Genomic DNA, 22,500 nt, shown 5'->3' with positions numbered 1-22,500 from the left:
AGATTTTAAAACATAGAACTGAACCTCACATCATGAACAAGTATTAAATTACCAGTATTGTTAATTTGGACCTGGAATACATTATACCCTGTATATATATAGGTATAATTCACTACTAAGAGGAGCTACATTCAGGGTGGGGATAGCCTGAGGACCAAACATCTGATGATTATATAAAGAGAAACAAGATTGATAGTGTAAATGGATAGTTCAGGTTGAAGGGTTCAGATTGAAGGGTTCAGATTGGAGGGTTCAGATTGGAGGTGTTCAGAGAAGTGAGAATGTTATAAAAAATTATGAACTGAAGACAATCAAATTTAGCTAAAAAGTGAAAGAACTTATTGAGGTGACAAGGTGAACATATCTACAAGGGAAGTGTGAACAAGGAAAGGTTAAAGAAGATGGGAAACTGTTCAACGCATTTATATTCCTAGGTATAAAGCTAGACGTCGCATTTTAGATTGATCAAAAAAACATATACAGACATAAGGGAAAGTTTAGAGAATAAGAACCTGTTTTGGAGGGATGAGAATAGGGTAAAAAAAAAGGAGTGAAAGATAAAAATAAAACGTGATATATTTAGTGACCCCAGAATGGGCAGTATAAATTGGTGGCAGGTTCAGGTACATTCAGGAGGGTGCATGCCCAGTACCTGCCAACAGTGATTATCAGAGAGCCAGTACATGACTAGTACTTGCCAACAGTGCGTGACAGAGACGTGACTGATCACCCAAGCGGATAACGAGCCGATCAGTGGTGAAGAGGATAAAAGCAAAAGTAAAAGAAAAAAGAAATAAAAGAGATGTAATGTATGAGATTAATTTTTAACAATGCTAAATATAACAGATTAGAGAGAGATATAGAGGTATTTTGTTTAGTACTTGTACATGATAGATTGAATGAAGTCAGAGATAAAGCACTACCTAAAAAATATGAGAGAGGAAGGGGATGAGGCAACAGAAGTGTAGGGCATCACTTGAAATATGGAGGACGAGTTACATAAAAGTGATTGAATAAAAGGCAAGAGTTCACACCCTATGTATGACTGGAGGGAGGGAGGGGTAAGGTGTTCTTAAAGTGGTGTGCTGGTTCTCAAGGACAGAAGCAGATTCAGGAATTTTCTAGTGATATAGTTGAGGCCAGTAAGTGTAAGACCCACATCACTGGTTCACACACAAAGGGACAGGTCAGAGGACGACTAAAATCTCGACAAATGGCGAAGAGGAGAAAACAACACAGGTTTAATACTACTGTTAAATTAGTAAATGAATGAAAAAACTTAGTGTGTTTATTTGTCTTTGTATATTAAGAGTTATATTGTATTGTCTGCAGGAGTCCATCAGGTATCACATAAACAATCTGCACTTTGTAAGCACCTTCTTTGAGTTGATCACTTTTATTGGATTACTAACTTATTACACTTTCACTTTTATTGGATTGCTAACTTATTACACTTTCACTTTTATTGGATTACTAACTTATTACACTTTCACTTTTATTGGATTACTAACTTATTACACTTTCTACATTAATACATTTGGAGCTTTATAAAACTGTTCTTATATTTAGTATGGATTGATAATTGATATATCTGTTTGCAAAATTAATTTATGTCTATGATGGTTTCTGTAATTATTTGTACAACTTGAGTGTGCTTAGAAATGGTGTGTGGACTTATTGTTCAACTGTCTCTCTCTCTCACTCTCTCTGTCCTCCAGTATTGTTGACCACTGACCTATCTTAGCTCTGTCTCTGTTGTGCCCCAGGCCTCTTTAGTCAAACAAGGTCATGCTTGAGCTCGCGCATCTTTGCATGCCTGACAGGAATGTTTCTCCCCCTAATGCCAGATCTTCCAGGAGGAAACTATTCAACACCGCAAACTTTATTTTGCCATCAACCAACAAAACAAGCCCGTTCCTGTAGTGTCCATGGAGGGAGGTGGTGTGAATGCCACCATAACAACACCAAACATTGCTGCCAAAAATGGAGTAATTCACATCATTGACCGTATTCTAGGCATTCCTTCTCAGACTGTATATGAGAAACTTGCCTCTGATCCTATGCTCAGGTAATTCAGTGCTACTTTTATGTTTACACTTATTCAGCATAACAGTTTTATTAGTAATTAACAATAGATAAGAATAAGTCAAATTACATTACTTTTTTCATTTATTAACAGGTCTTGTTTATAAACTGATATGTTTATCTTATGACAGTTTATAAAGCTTCAGTATTTATTAAATATCTCTGAACAAATCCCATAAAGACTGTTTTTTTGTGCTACATAACAACAAGTTTAGAGGTTTATAAACAACAGTGTAAATTCATAACATTCTTTATGTTTCTTATTACATGAAAAACTTATATTATCATTACTAATGAAGAAGTGTGTCTTCACTTCCTCCTGTAAGTTTTCTCTATGGAATTGTTATAAGTTTATTTTGAAATTTTTTAACTTTATTCTGAGCTGCCAGTATCAGGTACAAACTTCTCACCATTGCTGTCGGTGCCTTCAGAAAACCTTTTATTATATACTGTACTCACATTCACAAGACACAGACACACACTCTTGGTGTAACCATCCCAGCAAGTACAGTTGTAAGGGCAACACTTTCCTTACTTTATACTATCCTTTCTGTTATTATTCTTCAATACTTTTATATACTTATATTTTTGTTTATATTCTTATATAAGTTTCTCTTATATTTCTTTGCTTCATTTCTTGTTTCATATATAGTATTGTAGTTATATTCTAAACCATGGATCAGTCTGGGGAACCATATCATTCTTAGTACAATACTTATTCTACTTACCACGGTAGCCTGCCACCACCCAGACTTTTATTAGAATATAACATAGCTCATGGAACTGTTAGGTAGCGAGCTTTTAGGCACGTGAGTTATTAGTTATTTTTCGAGAACCGACGGGTAGAAGGGATAGAGTGGTGATACTCGTAGTTTACTAATTTAATATTTATTAACATAAGGCGTGAATAAGATGTTAATTAAGTTCACTCAGATTAGACTGGACCCCTTAGGTCTGACTTTACATTAGTAGCAAAATAGATCATTCTTGATAACAACATTACACACTCAGGGTATTACTTCATTGTCAATACAGATAAATACATAACACACTCGACAAAATCCACAATTAAAATAATACCAAATACATCCTGTTAGTTCGGAAGGAACAACATGGCACTTTTAACCAGCAGTCAGTGGTGGGTGGACTCAACTCCGATAATAACAGTACCGCTGGTAACACTAACATCCATGGGGTCAATACTTAACCTGGGATAACTATATTTCGGCTAGTTACTTCCCAATCATAGATACCAATCCTGCTCAATACATATAGTCAAGATTAATAGACAGTATTAGAGCACGTGTCTTCCTTGGCCCGCTCTCCGATCCTAGTTTTGCCTTATTAAAGACATCCTACCATGACAATCTTGCCCATAGGCGGCTACCGCACCTCAGTAGTGGTGACAACACAAACAGTGCCTGGAGATGCGTTGAGGAAGAGTTACGAATGTGTAAATGTCTAACTTCAACGATACAAAACATACGTCTGGCAATGATACAGACGACATTTACGTTACTCGAACTATTTAGGACATGAGAATTTCACTATGTTAAAACATGGCGGCGGGAAACAATCGTTTACATACCTGGAGATGCGTTGAGGAAGAGTCACTAATGTGTGATTTTTCCTCGTGCATCCGTATATACGTGAGCCTGGGGGCAGTTCCGGCCCCCGCATACATACCAGAAAGACTAATCTCACTAACAACAGACCTTCTATACAAATTGGTCGCTGTACACCTGGCTGTGACCGTCAGTGTCACTGGTCAGGCTAATTTCCTACGTCTATTTTTTTATAATCTAATCAGAGATTGAGTTTATCAGGATAAAAGTGAAATGGACGTTAAAGACGCACTAACAACTCTACTTGCCGGAAACCACAAACCACAGCCAAAGAGTTCTTCCTGAGAACAGCCGTTAGGTCTTGGAGATTTTGAGTTTGACAGAATCTTTTCAGTAGATTAATGACTTTCTAAAATAGACAACTGACACTAACTAAACTACAAACATCCGATTCTCTGATGTTTGGGCATCAAAAAATCTAACTTCAGTAGCACTGAGAAACTCATGGCTATCCCCATTGACACTCTAAGGATATGCTATTCATACTGACAAACTTGACACTCACTTACTTGACAAGTTTAACTAACAATAAGGACAGTTGAAGCTTTCAACACCACTCATAATGGATCTTGAATGTTCCAACTGTAAACAGACATATCTACAGTAAGTTGTCTCACCAATTGCAACCACAGTTGCAATTTCAAATTCTGTCATCACTAAGGAATAATGAAGTCTCGGGTGCACTCTAAGGTTGAGGGAAAACGGAGGACTCAGGCGTCCTGAAGTAATGAGAAAACGGACTCCTCGGACGTAATACGAATCATCTGATTTTACGTTAACTGACATGTATGACCGTGGTCTTTACACAATATGTCGTAGTCAGGAATGTTATTGGTTGTGGACAAAGGGTTTGGGAACCTAGATTTCTCAACTACTTATCACCCTGTTTTATAGATATCTTTGACAATACAAAGAGGTGCTGGCACATGTATAGATACAGGTACAGGTATAGATAATGATACAGATATTGATACAGGCACATGTATAGATACAGGTACAGGTATTGATACAGGCACATGTATAGATAATGATACAGATATTGATACAGGCACAGGTATAGATAATGGTACAGATATTGATACAGGTACAGGTATAGATAATGGTACAGATATTGATACAGGTGCAGGTATAGATAATGGTACAGATATTGATACAGGCACATGTATAGATACAGGTACAGGTATTGATACAGGCACATGTATAGATAATGATACAGATATTGATACAGGCACAGGTATAGATAATGGTACAGATATTGATACAGGTACAGGTATAGATAATGGTACAGATATTGATACAGGTGCAGGTATAGATAATGGTACAGATATTGATACAGGTACAGGTATAGATAATGGTACAGATATTGATACAGGTACATATATAGATAATGGTACAGATATTGATACAGGTACAGGTATAGATAATGGTACAGATATTGATACAGGTGCAGGTATAGATAATGGTACAGATATTGATACAGGTACATATATAGATAATGGTACAGATATTGATACAGGTACAGGTATAGATAATGGTACAGATATTGATACAGGCACAGGTATAGATAATGGTACAGATATTGATACAGGTACAGGTATAGATAATGGTACAGATATTGATACAGGTACAGGTATAGATAATGGTACAGATATTGATACAGGCACACGTGCAGATGCTTTTATTTTTTACTTTTATCCTCTTCACCACTGATCGCTTGGGCGGTCGGTCACATCTCTGTTTTGCATTTTTGGCAAGTGCTGGGCATGTACTGGTTCCTGAATGTATCTGTTCCTGCTCCTGTCTTGGTCAAATCTGGTCTTGAAAGAGCTCACACTCACTGCCACTGCAGCACTCTCTGACAGATTGTTCCAAGAATTTACAATTCTCACTCTGAAAAAGTTTGCCCTTGCAGTTTTCTGGACTTGTGGCTTCTTCAACTTAGAGCTGTGACCCCTTATGGGGCGGGTATCTACCAGTTCCAGATATGGGCACTCGACTGCGTAGTGCCCTTTGAGATGTTTATATACTTCAATTCGGTCACCTCTCGCCCATCTGTAGTATAAGTTAGGCAGTTGCAGCCGTTCTAATCTCTGGATAACTGAGGTACCATAGTGCAGGCACCAGTCTGGTGGCCCTCCTTTGGACATTTTCAATCAACTGACAGTCTGTAGCATATCTCAGGGATCAAATGGGGTGACAGTACTCCAGACGGGGAAGCACCTCAATCTTGAATAGCGTTATGAGGGATGGACTGTCTAGATATCTGAACAACCTTCTTATAAGACCTACTAGATAAGCTGCTTGATTCACCATCTTCCCACAATGGCCCGAGAACTTCAGTTCGTTATCAACATACACTCCCAGGTCCTTTTTACATTTGACCTCTTCTAATGCTGTTTCTTTGTTCCGTTAGGACATGGGATACGCCTCCTTACTGTTGGTACAATTTAGGTGCATTATCTTACTCTTCATGACATTGATCGTAACAGAGATCTTTCTGTAGCTCTTCACAGCCTGTTTGCTTCTTAATTTCCCTGAATAACATGACATCGTCTGCAAACATTTATATGGAGGAGTGTATAGCTTCCAGAGTGTCATTTATGAAACAAACAAACAACAACAGGCCCCGCTTGTCATGGTTACACAAGAAGATTTCATACCATTAATCAACACACATTGTTTGCAGTCAAGAAGAAAGTCTCCGATCCACGCTAGGACACTTCCCCGAATCCCATACCCTTCTAGTTTAATTCTCAGCCTTTCGTGGAGCACACTGTCAAAAGCCTTGTCAGAATCCAGATATATATTGTCGATATTGCTACCTTATGCCAGAATTTGGATCCACACATCCAGTATCTTCTGTCATTGTGTCAAGCAGGAGTGTCCTGGCTTAAAACTGTGTTGGCAGTCCTTTACAAGGTTGTTTTGTGGAGAACATTGCACAACTCTATTAGCACTCTGGGGCGCATCATGTCAGGGCTGGGACTCTTATGATTGTTCTCATCCTCTTCTGTGAACATTGAGGAAACAAATTTGTTTAATGCCTCTGCCTTGTCCTGATCTGAATCTGTGTACTTACCATCTTCAAGCCTCAGATCAGATACACCTACATGCCTTTAGATTTGACTTGACCTCGCTTGCAATCCGCCTCTGGAACTCCTTTTTCAACCTTTCTGCAGTCTGACTTTGCTTGGTAACTGGACCTGGTGTAGGTAAAGGTACAGATATATATTAAATTGGTGAATAAGGAAGGACTTAAGTATACTATTCAATAAAACACATCAAGTAATAAGTCATAAGTCACTGTTGGTTGGTTGTGACTGTGTGTAGTATGGGTTGGGTTAGGTTATCTGGCAGCCTGGCTGACCTCAGCAGAGCCAGATCACAGAATTATCCAGTTTGTGGGAGTTCATATATAAGTTAGGAAGTGCAAATTACTTGAAGAACCAAAATGAAGTACTCAATAGTAATTTGTTTTCCTAACAGTCATTAACTATGACATTCACTGCTTTTTGTAATAGAATTAAAGCTGATTGTTACCTTCTGACAGAATTGTACATGTTACTTTATCAAGGAAACAGTATTATTGTTACTCAGTAGAAATTGTAACACACCTACTCTATGTTTGTCTTTGATACCCCCAAAATGTTCTACACTACTGAGGGTATACACAAACACTTGTTATCTTGAAAATAGGTTCTTATTCTCGTACGGGAGATATATACAGAGGAACAAAGAAACTGGCTTCCACACCATAAGGACTAGCGATCTCAACTATCTGTATCACTCCGCACTGGCATGTACAGATGCCAGCATTCACAAGCTGAATACATAATATGTAAATATGATAATTCACATACATAACATGGTGCATAATAAATGGAAATATTACATAGGATTAATACACGTTCTGTAATACTTTACTATACATATTTAATAGGGTAATATAAGAATACACAGCTTAAGGTACTACTTCGTGTCCATATTATACACCTACCACTGCCATTACATTTAAAAAAAAGTAATTCTTATACTGTACATTTATGCCACAAAAGTGTGTCAGTAATAATTTCAGTATAGGTACAAGTATGTCCCGAGAACCAACACATGTGAAGAGTTAACGGACAGTGAATCAACGGTTTTTGAAGCAATTACAGTAATCCCATAAGAATATAATAAATTCAAGGGGTTAGGGACCAGCCACCCCCAAACTTCCGTCTACCTTTGATATATCTCTCTCGTTCAAAGTGTCAAGCAATAAAAAAAAAGCAGACATATAAAGCAAGTATAATAAGCATTAATTAAGGAATGCAAGCATAAATTGAGACTGTCATTCACCAGTGTTGAAGCGTTGAGTCCACGTTGAGGCGTCATTCCTCCCCTCAACCAGCCCCTCTGGCTGATGCTTTGGCCACTGTTTCTGCCATTAACAGTTTTAAAAGATATCTCCACACATTTCTAAAACAATTACGGGCAAGTGGGAAATATTTAGATTCAGCAGGCCTGTGAATGTGTTGATATCCCATGTCTAAAAACCTGGGGCCGGATACTCAAAAACATTTATGGGACTGTATGTCTTTGTGTACCCCGTAACTGGACTTACAGTCTCAGATCGGTATACTCAAAACACCGATGGTATACTCAAAACAAATATTTGACATCGAACTCCTTTAGTTAAAGCGCATAACTTCCACCAGCCCCTGAGGCTCTGTAACACTCTTAACCCGGATGTAGTAGTCACCAATTCCTGATTGTATAAAAAATAATAATAATAAATGTTGTAATAATGCTCGTTAGACTTGTTTTATCATAGAATAATGAAGAAAATGTTTTGTACATCAACATACTGAAATATAGTATTTCAGTTTGTCTTTTTCGTAAAATTTTTGTTGCCATAATAAGCGGCTTGAGTGTTTGTATCTGTCGCAGTTTGGAAGAGACGCATCTTTTGTCTTCTTACAAATTATAAAGTATTTTTTACCAAAACAGAAGGTTTGTTTTGTTCACACTTAGGGTAAAAATATGTTTTATGACTGATTAACTTATAGATAGACCTTATAGATAGGCCTTATTTATGTTATATAGCCGTAAATATCCCTCAGTAATGAAAGCCAAATATGAGGTCAAGTGAACATTCCTGCCTAGACTTCGCCTTGTTTTTCTAATATGCAACCAATAGCCTTAGCCCTATTTTCTTATGTATATGGCTTATGATAACATGAAAGGCTCTAAAGGTTTGCCAAAATTAAATGATATGCGTAAAATATGGATTGCAATTAACTTGATTAATAGGGGCATATAAAACTCCTTTTTTCATTCTTATGCCAATAAATGTTTAAGTGTGGGGCCTACTCAATTTAGTTATAACATGAGGAATATTTAAATAAGAAATTATACCAATAGGTTATAGGTTAGGTTTGGTTTGGTTTGGTTATTTTATGTTATGGTATGTTAGGTTAGGTTAGAGAATGTGTACATGGTTTTTTTTTGGTGAGTGTCGGGCTGTCAGTGAGACACTTTGTCTAGCAGCTACCTTAGGTCTAGTTCCAGACTTTTCATGAACAGTATCATAGGGTAGAGTATTAATTTAAGAAAATTTACGGATAATCAGATATATTTTCAGGTTTTAAATTGTTGTTTTTTGTGTGAACTTGAAGACAATTCAGACCAAATGACCCAAACATTGAAAGGAAAACACCAGGGTCTAGGCTAAATTTCCCTAAAATTATTTTCTTTCTGTTGGCGACTTCACACACCATGGCGCATACTTCAGTCTCACTGAAATTTGGTCGTTTCTTCAGGTGGTTGTCCTTCCATCTTTTGTTTACAAACTAATATCACGTGCATCGCTCTCAGCTGATTTCTCCTTCTCTTGTGATTGGTTGATGATTTTGTTAACTGAGCACTGATTGGCCAACTAGCTCCTGCACTGCCATCTACCTTCCGACAAGAGAACTGAATTTACAGGGTAAACACTAGAGTTATGATAACTTACGGACTGCTTAAGGAACTGTAATTAAATTTTGAGTATGCTAAATTTACGGGACTGTGAGGAGTCTGCAAAATATGGTACTGTATCTCGCTAATATACGTAACTTATGAGGTGTTTTGAGTATCCAGCCCCTGTTCTACACGGTTACTGGAGAAAATACAGCCATCTGCAGACATAATAAATGGCTTCAATCATAATGAGTTTTATTGTTAGGTTACTATGTTGTGGGAGGGAGGAGGTAGAGAAGATAAAATGAGACGTCACCTTTGATACAACGTATTTTTTGTTCTCAAGTTAATATACAAATTATATATTTTTCTCTTATACAGTAAAAAACATTATATTATTTATGATGAATCATATACCATAAGAGGCTGATCATGGTACAATATAATGATAATGAATCCATAACAGTCAGGTCGAAGGCTAGCATTGACGGCAGTCGGCTGGAAGGGAAGAGATGACCTGTTGCAGCTTGTCCTTATATTTTGAAATCTTATTACAAATTATATATTGCATTTGTAATCATTATTTATTATATAATATTATTTATGAAGAAACATGCACCATAAGAGACTGATCATACGATAATATAATAATGAATAAAAATCTTGCAAATATGGCACGGCCAGTCCTCCTCCCCCTTACGTATGGAGGAGGTGATGGTCAGGGAACCTTTTCCCGTGTTATTCAGTTTGTCTTTTATTTTGAAGTCAAATTATATATTGTATCATATTTTGTTCTATATAATATTGTATGTCACAGTCATCCCTTGGTTATAGCGCACTTGGTTATCGCGATTTTCGTTATCAAGCCTCCATCAAAATCTGCACACCTGCTGTTATAGTGCATTTTTCAGGCCGAGAATTTGGTTATCACTCATTTGCCTCCAGGTGTAATGTTACCCCCTTGCTTCACCTACATCTATTGAGGATAAAATCTTTCACCTACAAATTAACAATAACACATTTGCTGTAATCAGACATATCTAGTTGTCTCAACAATTGCAACCCCAGTTGCAATTGGGGTTGCAATTTCAAATTCTGTGTCATTACTAAGGAATAACGAAGTCTCTGGTGCACTGCACTCTAAGATTGAGAGAAAATGGAGAACTCAGGCGTCCTGAAGCGAGAGAAAACGGACTCTTATGATGGGGGACTCAAATAAAGAAAGCATAGCTACATGTTTTGTGGACTACAGTATTGAGCGTATCCTTTTCATCACTTTGTAATAAACCTAGCCATGCCTATGTGTGTTTATGATATTTACCATAACATTATACAGTATATATATTTAGTGGGTCTAAATGGTCGTAAAATGGGAAACTTGGGGTTGGGTGCCTGGAACCAGTTAGAATACATCCCATAGGTTCTGTACTTTCGTTATCGCGTTTTTCGTTATCACGCACTTGGCGTGGTCCCAATTAGGCGTGATAACCAAGGGATGACTGTACAGTATATTATTTATAATGAAACATAAACCATAATAAGCTGGGGTAAACAAGTATTGCTGGGGTGTTTAGGCATGACTCACCTAACACAAAATTAAAGAGAAGAGACAGGAGAAAAATGAGAGAGAGATATACTGTAGAGTCTTGATAATTCACAAAATGCAAATTTGAGTACCCATGGCAAGAATTCCCAGTACGTCACCATCTGCCAAACTCAATAGCACTCTGATTCTCCTCCCTCAATAGTCGGGTCAACGGGGTAGTCAACGAAACTTGCGGGGTATTTCAACAATACTGTATATAATTGTTAGTTATGCGAAGCATTGGTTAATGAGACATCAGTTTACAGGGTATAACTGTACAATAATTTTAACAATTTCAGGACTTAATTTTCTACCACAAACAGCTAGTGTAACAACAACATCCATTGTTAGCCATCATCAGAAGTTTAACATAATTTTTTTTTTTTTCATTCAAAAAAATTCCACAAAGTGTCTCCATTAGCTGACTTCCCTCTTGGCTGGAACTCCAATAGCCGGAATTGAAATTTACTCTGAAGTTTTCTGGAAAATTTCTCTCAATTCTTGGTTTGGGAACGATTTACTAAGATTGAAAATCATGCGCATATTTCGAAAAATTCTGAGAAAATTTCCAGAAACTCTCTCCAAACTTCACCGTTCTGAGCCTGGGAATAAATTTTCAAGGAGTTCCTAGAGGTTGCATTATGCTCCAATGCCTCCCCACTTGCCAGGTGCGGGGCTGGCCTAGCTGCTTGGATTGCTTAGTTCATATTCTGCTGCCATTGTAGAGAGTTGCTCCCTCGCAAGCTGCTGTTTTTGTGTACAATATGTGTTGTGCAGTACTGTACATCACTGTACCAGAACAAAATCAGCCAAGAATACAGTGTTGAAACAGTGCCAAGAATGAAAAAAATTGATCATTGTATCATGGCGAAATATTTTGTTTAAATTAAGGATCTTTTATTAGAAACATAAAGAAGTTATTCAACATCATTATGGTATCAAATTCATCTCTCTAACACAATTAGAACAGGAGGTGATGGCAGGGCCCTCGGGGGAGGAAACTGACCACGCGGTCAGTTTACCTTTAACCCCACAAGGGTCGTGTCTCCCTCCCTCCCACCCACTGCCGCCCACTACCTCTCACTCATTTTTCTATGGCTGTCATTCATATACAATATTGTACAGTACATTATTTATTTGTTACTGATTAATTCGTAAAGATACATTACTGTAATAATCTGTGTTTATTAATACCTGTACCCTTCATATACAATACTGTATATATCTCATAGGTAAAAAATAACATAATCAGGAAGGCATTTTCATAATATTATATGCAATGGTGCCACATTTAATTATCTAACTCAATTAGAGTAAATGTTATGAATAAAAGTTTATGCACTTTTTGCTAGCAGCCTCGCGCCTCAAAAATTTCTTAGGTTTCATCTTACTGGAGACATCTTCAGGTCATGAAACCCGCTAATCCTCCACCCAACAAAGGGTAACCTGACATTGCATTAGAAGATCAGTAATACGAGACCACTAATCCTCCACCCAACAAAGGGTAACCTGACATTGCATCAGAAGATCAGTAATACGAGACCACTAATCCTTCACCCTACCTCCACCTGACAATGCGTCAGGTTAGGTCAATTACATGAGACCCACAGCTCCGTGCGAGTGGAAAATACCAGTCTTCGCCGTAACACACAGCTTCATTCATAATGCACCTCGCATGCCAGTATCATATTGATTTTTAGTTTTTTAAAGACCCTGTACTGTATATTTATTTAACCAACCATTTAGATAAACTATTCAGAACTATTTTAGTAAAGAAATGGAGTTTCTATCATAACTAAAAATGTTTTTACAGTCTGGTACAGAAGGTTAGACTCTTGGAAAACTTTCCCCAGCCCCTAGAAACTTTCTGGGAATGTGGGCAAGCATCTGTCTGTCCAAGATGCGTAGACTCTTGGAAAACTTTCCCACTGTAACCGGAAAAAAATCTGGGGATGAGGGATTTTTCCGGGTTCGAGAAAGTCATGTGGATTCCTGGAAATCTCTCATCCCCGGAAGTGCTCTGCACCAATTGTTCCGGATAATGGAATATTGCTCTACTGGATTTGAGTAGCCACAGATGAGAAGATAAATTACTGCTTGAAGGTAGAAGGGCAGCTCTCGGGGCATTTTGAAGGGGATTATTTAAAATTTCTCATCAAAAGTAACAGCATGAATTTTCTTCTTAATACTGTACCAACAGATGCAGCAACATTTATTTTACTTTCCTTTCTCATTTTGCTCATGGTACTGTAGGTTATATTTGGTTACAGTACAAAATGCCCTGTACTGTACTGTACTGTACTGTACTGTACTGTACTGTACTGTACTGTACTGCACTGCACTGCACTGCACTGCACTGTACTGTACTGTACTGTACTGTACTGTACTGTACTGTACTGCACTGCACTGCACTGCACTGCACTGCACTGCACTGCACTGCACTGCACTGCACTGCACTGTACTGTACTGTACTGTACTGTACTGTACTGTACATTGTTCACACTTGTTGTCAAGTGATGAACACAGTGGTCCATTTACTGTAGTAATTTCATTTTTCTTGATCTTCTTCGTACAATAACCAAAAATGGAAGTAATTCAGGGCGCCACGCTATTAAGGACACAATATACAGTATAATCACACTACGTATATTAAGGATCTGCTGTACCAAATATGTGACAGAAAGACCAATAAGTACTGTACAGAATTAGAATTTTGTTATTTTAACTCAGAATGCAGTCGTTTTCATTAAACAGAATACAGTGGATGTATTTTGGAAAAGTACCAAGTTAAGTGAAACATATTAATCAAACACTACTGTAGTTGTATGTTTCTCACTCACAGTCATTAAGGAAGGACAGAGATTTATCATAGATACACAAACATGATGGTAACTGCACTCTGTGAGAGAGAATACAGTACTGTACCACATGTAGACTTTTTGGGCTGGATTCTGAGGGACTATTTCTTGGCAGTGTTGATCATGTTAAAATGATGAAGAACACTGTGTAAAGAAAAGTGTTCCTACATTAATAAATCATTTTATAATAAACTGTGTACAATAAAGTGAAATCTTGTAAAACAAGGAGTTGCTGTGTTTTCTTGGCTATTTTTACTCTTTTTTTGTAACTGTTTTGTAACCAGGAATCTAAACTGTTATTCCCTCACAGCTTGACCTTCTCTCTGAGTGAACAAGATCATTGGAATGAACGCCTTAAATCACGCAACGAAAGATTTACTTTGTTTGTGCCAAGTAATGGTGCGTGGGAGATGATCCATCGCAAATTGCCCTCGGCCTACAAGAAACTCTTTATGGGCACCTTCGCCTACCATGTAAGTGCAATATTTTTCAGGTTTTGCAAACTTGGTGCACAATTATTTTATCAGCTGTTTTCATAATGCATGGAAAACACATTGTTATCCACTTTAATTGAAGCCCTTATTGTTGTCATAATCTTGAATTAATCAGATATATTAAAAAAATGGTAATTATGCTTTATGTCAGTTGAGATTTGCACACTTTATGATAGAATATTTAACCATATATCCCTGAACAATCCATGTACTGTATATTTGATATTTCCAAATAGTATCCATTAAGGCCCCAGACATTTACTGTCATCCCCAATACATTGAATTACATCCAACACATTTGTAACAGTTGTGGTGTACATGCTGTCACACTCACTATCCTGCCACTTATACACAATATTGCAATAAGTTCTGTAATGTTTCATAGCAGTTGTTTGGCACAAATTGTCAGTCAAAAGTTTAATTAACAAAGTTGCACAGATTTACGTAACTGAATAATAGATATGCTTAACACCAGACAGTTTTCCCCCATTAGTTTACCACCACTGCAGTATCATGCACGGTACAAAATGCAGAAAAAAGTACATGAATGCATTTTCAGGTAAAATATATTCTGGAACGTCATATGATAGTGGGACAAGATCTGAGCCTGGAAGAGTTGACTGCCCTCACCAACAACGCCACCAAAAGAGGACAATATTTTGAGGAACGTCTTGAGATGACTCGTGGAAAGATCTATTTCCAAGCTAGAGTTAACTACAGACTTAATGGTAAGAGCAACATGTTTATTACCTGGTCATTAGTGTGTGTATTTTATGGTACTTAATGGATTAACAAAAAACTTTATTTTTGAAAACTTAACATGAAAAATGAACACACACACACACACACACACACACACACACACACGTCACTGTAAGTGCACGTGATCCATGTATATGCTGATTACCACATAGGTAAAAAGAAAACACGAAGTTCACATCTTCAGGGGTGAGTACGGTCTGTACTCACCCCTGAAGATGTGAACTTTGTGTTTTCTTTTTACCTATGTGGTAATCAGCATACAATATACAGTATATATATATATATGCAAAATAAATCACTGTAGGTGCGCGTGATCCAGGTATATGCTGATAACCACAAGTAAAAAGAAAACACAAAGTTCCCAAGCACTTTCGTGTAATTCATATCTTCAGGGGTGAGTACAGACTCATATCAAAGCTGATACCTTCCACAAGAAGAAAGCAGCGGCCCAGAGTGAACCTCGCAATCTAAAGAATGAATAGTTGAAAAATAAAACATGTAAAACACAAAAACTTGCATATCAACACAAGATGTGCAAATTTTTCAACTCCACTAAAACATTTTATGAGCTAATCACTCTTATAGCAGCAGCAGCAGCAAGAGGAGGAGGAGGAGAAGCTGCCCATCCCCCCCCCCCCTCATCTGACGGTAACTCCCTAACTAAAGATGATGAAGGCCTCCTTCAGCGCTGGAAAGAGCTGATCCATCTCAGCTATCCTCCATCCCTGGATGAAATAGCTGCTGCTATCAAACAGATGAAAAGTAATAAAGCCTCAGGGCCTGATGAAATCCCACCCGAGGTGCATAAAGCAGGAGGACCTTTGCTTACCAGTCATCTCTACTCTCTCTCTTGGAGAATATAAGGGAACAGGAGGAAATCCCCCAAGATCTTAAAGATGTCTCAATCGCCAATATTTATAAGAACAAGGGAGACCGGTCAGACTGTGGCAACTACCGCGGGATCTCGTTGCTGTCCGTAGCTGGGAAATTATCACCTGAGTCCTCCTAAACAGACTTTTTTCTGAGGCGGTAAACTTCCTCCCCAGAATCTCAATGTGGCTTTAGACCATCACGTGGCACCACTGACATGATCTTTGCTGCCCGCCAGATAAGGAAAAGTGCAGAGAACAGCGTCTTGATCTGTACATGGCCTTCATTGACCTAACCAAGGCCTTTGACTCGGTCAACAGGGAAGCCCTCAGTCATTTTGGCTGCCCACCAATATTCATCGCCATTGTGAGGCAACTCCACGATGGCATGAATGGCAGTGTCCTGTACAATGGCACCCAGTCTGAGTTTTTCCCATCCAAATGGGGGTAAAATAAGGTTGTGTACTGGCACCAACTCTCTTTTCCAATTTCTTAGCTGCCTTCCTTCCTCGTGCCAGTGCCAATTTAGTCGGCGTGGTGAACATCCAGTACCGGATGAAGGGACTTTTCAACATAAGATGACTCCAGGCAGGAACAAAGGTGTCGGCAGCTTCCATTACTGGACTTCAGTATGCAGATTACCTCACCCTTGTCGCTCGCACTGAACGCAACCTACAGGAGATCTTGAACACCTATGCAGATGCGTATGCACTCTTTGGCCTTGAGGTGAATGAATGCAAGATTCAGATTCTCTTTCAGCCTGGTTCAGCCACACCTCCACCATCCATCCAACTTAATGGTACTACCCTCTCTAATGCTACCCACTTTCAGTATCTCGGCTCCCACCTGTCCACCACCGCGGACATCAATGAAGAGATTCAACATCGGATCAGATGTGCATCTCAAGCCTTTGGCAGACTCCGTACTTGTGTCTTCAGCTGTAGGGAGCTGAAATTATCTACAAAGTTACACGCATATCGAGCAGTGGTCCTCCCCACCCTACTATATGGCAGTGAGACATGGGTCACATACAGGAGGCACTTGAAAACTTTCATCAACGTAGTCTACGTTCCATCCTCCGAGTTCGCTGGGAAGACAAGGGAACAAATGCCAGTATTCTTGCTGACACCAACTGTAGAAGCATCAAGTCTACCATTATCCATGAACAACTACATTGGACTGACCATGTTACCCGCATGGATAACTGCCAAAGCAGCTACTTTACAGTCATCTAACGATTAGTAAATGTAACGCTGGCGGGCAACTGAAGAGGTATAAGTATAGTCTTAAGATAAACCTGAAAAGGTGCCGGAAAGATGCTGCCGCCGCCCCTACTACACTAGATATCACCCTCGACACATGCAGCACCTGTGGACGATCCTGCCGGTCCCGTATCGGCCTCCCTAGTCATCTCAGAACTCACCAACAAAGATGACATCCTTAATAACTCATATCATTGTATCACAGCTGAATGATCCTCATACAGGTACTCGATTCCAAGTGACAGCAAAGTAGTAGTATAGTGTGTTTGTGTGTGCGTGTGTGTTTTTTTTTCAACGAGGGTAGTAAACCCAAACACATATTCTCCTTTTATTAGTTGTCATTCATTCACTCTTATGTTGAAATGGATGTCATCCTCTACTGTACAGTCCTCCCCATCAACAATAAGGCCCCAGATCTGGTTAATGTACCTCATATATCACATAAGCCAGCATCACCCATATGTAGCCTCTCTCTCTCTCAAGTGGTGTATATGTGATTGGAAAAGTTTTATATCCAAATCTGTTGATAGTTTAAAGCTACATTACTTCAAAAGGCATTGCAAATGGTCATATTCCAAGTACTGTACAGTATATGATCATCCACCAGGTAAAACAGTAAGTAGCTTCAAAATAATTTAATTTTCCTATGTCTTTTTTTTCTGACCCCATCAGTCAAAAGGAAATGGTGTGTAAATTATCAGTTTTGTTTTCTTTTAAGTTTACTCTCTTAAGCTGTTTTGTTTCAGAACAGTGTAGTATCATTTAATGAGATTTAAAACAAATTCCTCAGGTACAGACTTCATAGATACAGGTGACACAGAAGGTGAGGGAGGTATATCCTAAGGTTTTTTGTGTGTGTTTCTTTGCAGTACAGTATGCTACCACGCTTGATATGTTTAATGTCTACTTCCTTATGCTTGTCCTATTTATAAATTCCTTACGTTTCATTCCGTGTATATCCAGTTTCATGGCCGACTGGCTTTTGGTGAATGACCATTTGAGGTGCAAGACATTAAATGTCACATGACAATCTGCCAATTATTACTGGGCTCTGTAGTTTAGTGATGGAACACACTACCTGTACTGTATTCAACTGAAAGTTGCATTTAGTCCATAATCAGGTTCCTCGTCAGCTTGCCTTTTAAGACGTACAGCGATGTGGTAGTTGCTGAAACACCTCAGAACCATGAACCTGTGTTCTCACTCAGGATCTGTCAGTATTGTTACTACAGAATTTTAGGTAACCTTTTTCTGCTTTTTTGCTGGATGAGACAGTAGGTGTCCTTCACATTGTTGTATTACTGCTTGTTGGCTCATAATCATCCCAATACAGTTAGGCTTGTTACAGTTCCTATTTGCACTTTGCTTATTGTTAAGCAGTTTTGTGGTGTAAGAAGTTACCAATAGTTATTTGTGGATACAGTATAACTAAATGAATTTGTTTTGGCAGCCAGATATTAGGACTGATTTATCACCATGTTAAAGAACTTATGTTTCTGGTGCACTTGTACTGTATGAGTACAGCCTTTCTCTTGAAACTTTTGACAGGTGGGAGGCAATGTCCCAACCTTAGTCTTGATTTTGACAAGTTATTATATCATCACTGTTTATGAAGTCTTGGTGAGGTAGGGTCAAGTCTTCCATAAAGACTTACTTCAGGGAAGATATACTACTATGCTTTCATTTTCACCGAATACAAAAATAAGGAAAACATATCCGGAGGAAAAGAAGTCTATAAATTAATATTACTGTATCTTAATGGAAAATCCAGGCATATAATTGTAAAACTCAAAATTTGGACTGGACTATTAACTCCTTCTCTCCTCCCTGGCTTACGGCCAGAGAGGAAATCTAGATAGATTTTGGACATAACTGAATAAGAAGGAAACAGACCCTCCATAGTGAGGAAGCAGCCTCCAGAATAGTGATCACATGAAACTACTTCAGCTTACTGAGGACTTGTAACATGTAAGGGAGAAGAAGGAACAGGTAAATCTGTTTCTGCTGATTCCAATTCAAGGAACGAGTCTGTGCTTTTACTGAGCCTTCTTGAGATATAGATGAAGTGCAGGGTAAATGTTGAAGATTACCTGACATTTGAAAAAGATCAATTATTGGTTAAACTAATTGAGAAAGAATCCATGATAATGGTTTTTGATCAACTTCCTCCTGGATTGCATTAATTTATTTCTCAACAAAGTATCTGTCTTGTTGTACAATATCTCTGCAATATACAAAGAAATAAGAGGGGAGATGGCACTAATGATTATGGCTCCTTGAACTTTGGGGAATTACAACTTATTCCTGTTGATTCTGTTCATAATCTTGGAGTGTACTTTGACTCGAAACTAAATTTTAAAACCATGTGAATTCAGTAGTTAAGATTAGCAACTTTCACATTTGAAATCTATAGTAGTATACGGTTACAGTGTCTTGTGACACTATTACATTCACTTATTTTGTCTCGAGTTGACTATTGTAACAATTTATGGGTCCGTCTATCTAATTGTCTTCTGAAGAAAGTTCAAACAGTGTTGAACAAGGTTCCCAGGCTTAATTTTGCTCTCCCACCGAGGACTCCCAATACCCAATTCTTGATCGAATTACATTGGCTTCCAGTTCAAGAAAGTATAGAGTACAAGCTCTGTCTAATGACTTTTAAGACACTAATATTTTGTAAGCCCAAGTATTTGGCCAGCCTACTAATACCACTGACTCCACATTCTGAAATGATTTTGCATAATAGTGATGATCCTTCACACCTTGAGCCTAGAGCAGTACGGGATTGTTCTTTAGCTGCCCGGTCCTTTTCCTATACATCAACCAAATTTTACAATTGGTTGCCTTCATCCATGAAGCAGCTGAATTTCTGTGGAGTCCTTTAAGAAACAACTTAAGATCAATGTATCATTGGTAACAGTTGAAGGTACTAAGTACCAAGCAATACCACTTACCAGTCAGCTGAAGCAGACAGCATCAGTAAACAACCAACCATCCTGTATTATAAATCAGTGTGAGAACACCAGTCAACAGTCACTCTCACTAGTTGGGAGCCAGTCAGAGCATATTTAAACAGTTATTGTTTTAAGTGCATTGTTTAAGACAGTTGTGCAGTTGAATGGCTCAGCAGAACAGTTTGAGGTCAGGAAAGAGTGCTCCAGGTTATCTGTACCAGCTACATCATTGTTACATATTCTAACAAGATGCATTGTTGTTTCTCACTACTAATAAATACTGTAACATGTTTGATTTTTGCAAGAACATTTCTTTATAAATTTCTCCCACTGTAGAAGTGGGTTGGCAATAGAAAGGATATCCAACCATAAACCTGTTTGAGAGCAACTGGGATACCATACCATGAGGTAATCACAGTTAACTCACACAAGTGTGGAATACAGGCTGTCAGACAGTGGTGACAGTGATAATAAATAGACTATATAGTCTGTTCACTCGTACTCAGCAAATGAGGCTTAGAGTCACTTTGTAATAAGGCAGCTGATTGGCTGGCAGACAGACATGGGAAAATTCACTTCAATTTTTTAGTATTAAATCTATTGTATTAATGTTCTGTTATTTTAAGGGATAATAAATATAATTATTCTGTTTTGATCTCTGATAATTTCTGCATGTGTGGAAGCAAAAGTTTGCGTGTGAAATGCACTGGTAATAAAAATATCATAAAAGGAACAAGAACATGATGAAAAAACTCGGAGACATAAAGACATAAACTCCTCCTCTCCTCGTGTCATCATGCAACTTGGTGAATGATGTCGATGAAATTTTGTACTCCCTTTCATGTTCTCTTCAAGATATTTATGTTACCAGACCGTTTCACATTCTAAATATTCAAAGATCAACACAGAGTGCTACATTATTATCCCTTAATATTAGAATATACTGTATGATAGATTAAATACGAAAGAACTATTGTGACTTTAATCGTGTCGGTCTGCCAGCCAATCAGCTGCCTTGTTACAAACTGACCCTAGACCTCAGTTGCTAAGTACGAGTGAACAGACTACAGTATAGTTTATTTCTCAGACTTTAGTCTCTCTGAAAAGTGTGTAGACAAGGAAGATGGTGTAAACAGAATTAACATTATAAGTACAGTAATTAAAGTACCGGTAGTTATTAAGCCTTATAATATTGTGTGCTATAAGGGGAAGCATTCTTCACAATTTTATTTATGAGGTTTAGGTTAAAGAATTCACTTTTCCATATAGTACAGTACCTTTATGTTGAGTACATAAAACAGTTATCACTGGATAATCTTTAAAACAGGCTAGGTGGTCTCTTCTGCTCCCCACAACTGTGTTGATGTCCTCAGTGACAAGAATTTGCTCCCCCATCATTCTACCAAAGTCACTAAGTGTGACCAAGTGAAAATTTATTGTTTCAACCATTTGGAATTGCTGAAGCCACTGAAAGAACTTTGTTCTCAAGGTTGATTAATAAATGAGTTTGCAATTCAAGTTGTATTACTCCAGGAAGTATTTAATGTTACTTCTCATTTTGTATAAATCTTGGCACGTTCTAACTTATGTCCTAATAGGATACTCCCTTTAATCCTGCTGACCTATGACCTTTGTCTACTAATTAATTGTTGGTTCTAATTCTCAAGCAGTAAGTGTTTGAGGTCCCTATTACTTATTAAGTTGGTGGACTCGTGGATTAAGGATCAAAATCCACACTTTTGGTTTGGAGATCTCAGACCACTACAAGTTTGACTCCTTACTGAATACCTACATTATGCTTTTAGGCAGCTGCTACATCCCCAGGCACATCACCTGGAAAATGCATCCTCCTGTTGAACTATAGGGCCCTGTAGCAAAAGGTAGATTGCCAAGTTGCCTTCAGTGTGCTGGATGTCAAGCAGCCATTCACCTTGGCTCTGGGCTGTAAAATTAGATTTTATACTTCATTTCTCTATATTTCTATTGAAAATTTTTGTCCAAGATGTCCACAATGGTTGTCAGCTGTACAACTGATATGGTATCTTCACACACACACTGTACAGTAT

General features: G+C 38.1%; 1 protein-coding gene across 1 annotated transcript in view; it reads left to right on the top strand.

Annotated features, from left to right (window-relative positions):
* The window catches only part of LOC121858947 (fasciclin-1-like), a 109,546-nt gene that overhangs the window by 78,190 nt on the left and 8,856 nt on the right, over window positions 1-22,500 (top strand). The window contains exons 10-13 of the mRNA XM_042355602.1: window positions 1,848-2,068; window positions 14,404-14,566; window positions 15,147-15,315; window positions 18,271-18,303. Of these exons, the coding sequence (XP_042211536.1) occupies window positions 1,848-2,068; window positions 14,404-14,566; window positions 15,147-15,315; window positions 18,271-18,303 (586 nt within the window). The remainder of the gene's footprint in view (window positions 1-1,847; window positions 2,069-14,403; window positions 14,567-15,146; window positions 15,316-18,270; window positions 18,304-22,500) is intronic.

Source organism: Homarus americanus, unplaced genomic scaffold, assembly GCF_018991925.1.
Source record: "Homarus americanus isolate GMGI-L3 unplaced genomic scaffold, GMGI_Hamer_2.0 scaffold8226, whole genome shotgun sequence".
Taxonomy (NCBI): Eukaryota; Metazoa; Arthropoda; class Malacostraca; order Decapoda; family Nephropidae; genus Homarus; species Homarus americanus.
The sequence above is the reverse complement of the archived record's forward strand: the minus strand, read 5'-3'. Positions and strand labels throughout refer to the sequence as shown.